The sequence below is a fragment of the Salminus brasiliensis genome, chromosome 12, assembly GCF_030463535.1.
Source record: "Salminus brasiliensis chromosome 12, fSalBra1.hap2, whole genome shotgun sequence".
Classification (NCBI taxonomy): domain Eukaryota; kingdom Metazoa; phylum Chordata; class Actinopteri; order Characiformes; family Bryconidae; genus Salminus; species Salminus brasiliensis.
In genome coordinates this window covers 164,632-169,631 of record NC_132889.1, presented here as the reverse complement: position 1 = coordinate 169,631, position 5,000 = coordinate 164,632, and the positions used below count along the sequence as shown (strand labels likewise).

The 5,000-nt window shown below is 47.7% G+C and overlaps 1 protein-coding gene across 1 annotated transcript in view; it reads left to right on the top strand.

Moving 5' to 3' along the window:
- drd5a (dopamine receptor D5a) overlaps positions 1 to 608 on the top strand; it is a 1,759-nt gene extending 1,151 nt beyond the window's left edge. The window contains 2 exon segments of the mRNA XM_072693636.1: positions 1 to 466; positions 468 to 608. The exon segment at positions 1 to 466 is cut by the window's left edge and continues 121 nt beyond it. Of these exon segments, the coding sequence (XP_072549737.1) occupies positions 1 to 466; positions 468 to 608 (607 nt within the window).
- Positions 609 to 5,000: the final 4,392 nt, after the last annotated feature.

The following is a 5,000-nucleotide window of genomic DNA, read 5'->3' as shown; positions in this document are numbered from 1 at the left end:
GCTCAGGACGTCCATCAGCCGCGAGACCAAGGTGCTGAAGACGCTCTCGGTGATCATGGGCGTGTTCGTGTGCTGCTGGCTGCCCTTCTTCGTGCTCAACTGCGTGGTGCCCTTCTGCGCCAGGAGGACCACGACGAAGGCAACGAGCGCCACGACGACGACGACGACGACGACGACAGGCGCCTGCGTCAGCGACACCACCTTCGACGTGTTCGTGTGGTTCGGTTGGACCAACTCCAGCCTCAACCCGGTCATCTACGCCTTCAACGCAGAGTTCCGCAAGGCCTTCGCCAGCCTGCTGGGCTGCAGGCGCCTGTGCACGAGCACGCCCGTGGAGACGGTCAACATCAGCAACGAGCTGGTGTCCTACAACCAGGACACGCTGCTGCACAAGGAGATCGCCAGCGCCTACGTCAACATCATCCCCAACGTGGTGGAGTGCGCCGAGCGCGAGGACGCCTTCGAACCGCCTGTCACAGCTGGCGGTGCGAGGGCATGTGGACGACCTGGACGAGACGGGAACGGACTCGGCGTGCGAGCTGGACCGAAGCGCTGGAGACATCAGCCTGGACGCCCTGGCGACCTTTACGCCGAATGGCGTGCACTGAAAGGGGATTTGACCACCACCCCTCCACACCTGTCAGGTGGAGGAAGTGCGTATGATGGCACTTGTGATCTTTACGCCCATGCTCTGAAAAGAAGGGGGTTTGTGGGGGAGGGGCCTTTTGGTGTCCTTCCTCCACCTGGCAGGTGTGGAGAGGTGGTGATGGAGGTTGCGAGAAGGATGGTGCACGCTCTCTCCATGTGACAGGTGTTGAAAGGTGGCGGTGGAGGTGGTATGAGGGAGGCGCCTCACCACTCCATGCCTGTCAGGCGGAGAGAGTGCACATCCCACTTCTCACCACCTCCACCACCTCCTCTCCATGCCTGTCAGTAGGAGTAGGTGGAGGTCTGGGAGAGAAGGGGGGGAATGTTGGGTGCCCTCCCTCCACCTCACAGATGGTGGTGAGATGAGGGGTGCTTGACCTACCCACATCTGTGAAGTGTAAAAAGGTGGTGGTGAAGGTGGTGAGGAGTTGAATGTGCACTTCCTCCACCTGACAGGCATGAAGGGGTGAGGCACCTCCATCTAACCACCTCCACCACCACCTTCCCCACACCTGTCAGAGATCCACGCAATGCTGCGCCCTCCTTCACATCTGACAGGTGTAGAGAGGTGGGGAGGGGGGGTGGGGGTTAAGTGTAAATGTGTCATGCGGGAGGGTGGGGGTTCATGCTGCACAACAGAACCTGCTGCTCTGCTGCTCTGTGCACCGGATTTGCCGTCACGGGCCGGACGGCACACGGCCTAAATGCATTGGAGATTTGAGGCTAATCCCAGAGAAATGGGACAGGAGAGATGCCACACACACACACACACACACTCACACACTCACACACTCACACACACACACACACACTCACACACTCACACACACACACACACTCACATGTGTATGTATATATATATATACACTCAGTTTATACACACTCCTATAACAGGGGTTCCTCAAGGGTTCCTTAGTAAAGGACAACTCAAAGTCAACCATTTGGATTCGTAAAAGCTTCACTGTCTGGTTAAAAGGTTCTTCGTACTGGTGGAAAAACCTCTCAAGAAGGTTCTGTGTAGAACCACCTTTTAGTATTTAGCACTAAACAGGGTTCCACTCTTAATATTTTGCAACATATTTATATATATATATAGGTTCCTCAACGGTTCTTAAGTAAAGGCAATAGTCGTACATAGAACCAGGGTAACCCGTGATGAAATCTCTTTTAGTATATCACACTGTAAAGGGTTCTACAATCAATCAAATAACCAATTAGTACTACATAGAACCCTGCTTGCTTTTGAGTAAAAACACAAACATGTTCAAAAGCATTTTTTATTTGATAGGTTCTAAATGGGTTCTACTGAGTAAAGGCAATAGTTCTACATATCATTATCACTGTTACTAAAACAACAGAGAACCTTTTGGGTGCTTAAACAATTTTGTCTAGTTAAAGCGCTCCTGCACTGGGGAAATCATCTATTTACCTCTAGAAGGGTTCCACAATCATCAAAGAACTTTTCGGTACTATGTAGCACCTTTTCGTTTAGAGTGAAGATGAACAAACTGTATGCTCTTCAGTAAAAGCATAGGCCCAATGCTTTTCACGACAAGTCAAAGAACCATTAAACGCTCAAAAGTATGGTTAAATGGTTCTCCTCTCTGATGGGTCATGGTACTATGAGTCTGCATATAAAACGTATTGCATCACTGTAGGAACCAATTTTGTTACTCCATTAAAGTTCACTCATAACAATGGTTCTTTGATTTGTGAAGCCCATTGTGGTGCTACACAGAACCATTTTGAAGAACCATGTACAAGATTTTTCCATCATGAAGAAGAACCAAGCATTCAGATCTGTGGTTGTTCTGAGTGTATGTAGAACCATTGCCATTACTATGGAACCCATGGAGAACCTCTTTGTAAGGGTGTAATTTAAAAAGCAGCTGCTGTTTACATTGTGTCTGAACTTCATGATAAATGGACCAATAGAAACGCTCCAAAATGACATCAATGCAAATGTTGTTACAGTGTCTCCTCTGAGCACTCCACTGTAGACCTGACCCACTCTGATCTCTGTAGAGTGGAGGTGAATAGAAGCAGGCGTCAGTTGCCATGACTACAACACAGATACAGCCCATAATTTATCTCATATCCAAACCCACCAGTGCAGCTACACGAGTTTTATATGGAGTAATGATGATGATGATGATGATGAAGGTAAAATATTGGAGAATCTGAACTAATGCAGTTCTCTTTAGGGACTACTTTCTGTAGCTGCACTACACCCTGCAGCATGTATCCCTCCACCATTTTAATGATCTGGTTCTAAAAGCAGGTTCTAGAGCCGAACTCTTCTCAGAACTCTGGTAGAACAGTGTCTCAGGCATCAGGCAGCGTCTTCACACCATTAGGTGAAGAACTTTCTGTGAGGAGCTTTTATTAGAGCTTCAGACGTCTGCTGCCCTTCACCTCCACTGTAGAACCACAGCTCTGACTGGGGGAGGTTATCTAGAACCTCCACTGTAGAACTACAGCTCTGACTGGGGGAGGTTATCTAGAACCTCCACTGTAGAACTCCAGCTCTGACTGGGGGAGCTTATCTAGAACCAAACCCCCCAAACCCTCACTCTTTTGGAAATGATGGGATTCTCTTGTACTGCTGATATGATCATGCACATTAGACACTGCCCTCTGTAAGGGGCTCTCTAGTGACAGCGGAAGGTAAAGGTGGTGGTGGTTGTTGGAGCTCTGGATTATTGTTTACATGGTTGTGGGTTCAAGTGTGTGAAGCTGCCACTGAATGTAGAAGCATAATGACTATGAAGGTTTTAAACACAACCAGGTAAAATGGTTCTTTGAACAATGATTCTCTCTAACACTGAAAAGGTTCTGCAACTGTAAAGGAACCTTTTTGCTGAGAGCGTGAGTTTATAAGCTCAGCAGGAGGAAAAGCCCCACGATTTGAGAGTGGGTGTGTCCAACACATAAGCCTCTCCTCCTCCCACCCATTCTGAAAGACTGCTCCCAGATGCCTGGTGCCAGTGCGAGGCGGTGGGAGGAGAGCGAGGGGAGCTCAGTGTCAGGTTTCCGGTCTCGTGTGTTTCAGTGCGTTCAGGTGATTCTCACTGTACAGACATTCACCCCCACTGACCAGCGCCATGGGGTCCGTCCTACTGAGACGAATTTACCCAGCGGAGCACGGGGCACAACCTTACACACATCCTTACACACAACCTTACACACATCCTTACACACAACCTTACACACAACCTTACACACATCCTTACACACATCCTTACACACAACCTTACACCACACAACCTTACACACAACCTTACACACATCCTTACACACAACCTTACACACAACCTTACACACACAACCTTACACACATCCTTACACACAACCTTACACACATCCTTACACACACAACCTTACACACAACCTTACACACACAACCTTACACACAACCTTACACACACAACCTTACACACATCCTTACACAGCATCCTTACACACAACCTTACACACACAACCTTACACACAACCTTACACACAACCTTACACATCCTTACACAACCTTACACACAACCTTACACACAACCTTACACATCCTTACACACAACCTTACACACATCCTTACACACACAACCTTACACACACAACCTTACACACATCCTTACACACATCCTTACACACAACCTTACACACACAACCCTTACACACAACCTTACACACATCCTTACACACAACCTTACACACATCCTTACACACAACCTTACACACACAACCTTACACACATCCTTACACACAACCTTACACACAACCTTACACACACAACCTTACATACATCCTCACACACATCCTTACACACAACCTTACACACAACCTTACACACATCCTTACACACAACCTTACACACAACCTTACACACAACCTTACACACAACCTAACACACAACCTTACACACATCCTTACACACAACCTTACACACATCCTTACACACACAACCTTACACACAACCTTACACACAACCTAACACACAACCTTACACACAACCTTACACACAACCTTACACACAACCTAACACACAACCTTACACACAACCTTACACACACAACCTTACACACAACCTTACACACAACCTAACACACAACCTAACACACAACCTTACACACAACCTTACACACACAACCTTACACACAACCTAACACACAACCTTACACACAACCTTACACACAACCTTACACTTATGTTTCATGAACTTAAACTGGTACTAGTAGAGCACGATTTGGGTCATCTTCTGGTGTTTCCATAGCAACACCGTCTACCAGTTTTCCCAGCAGTGGGACAGATATCCCAGACTCCCCCTGAAGACCTCTGCACTGTAACAGTGTGTGTGTTCA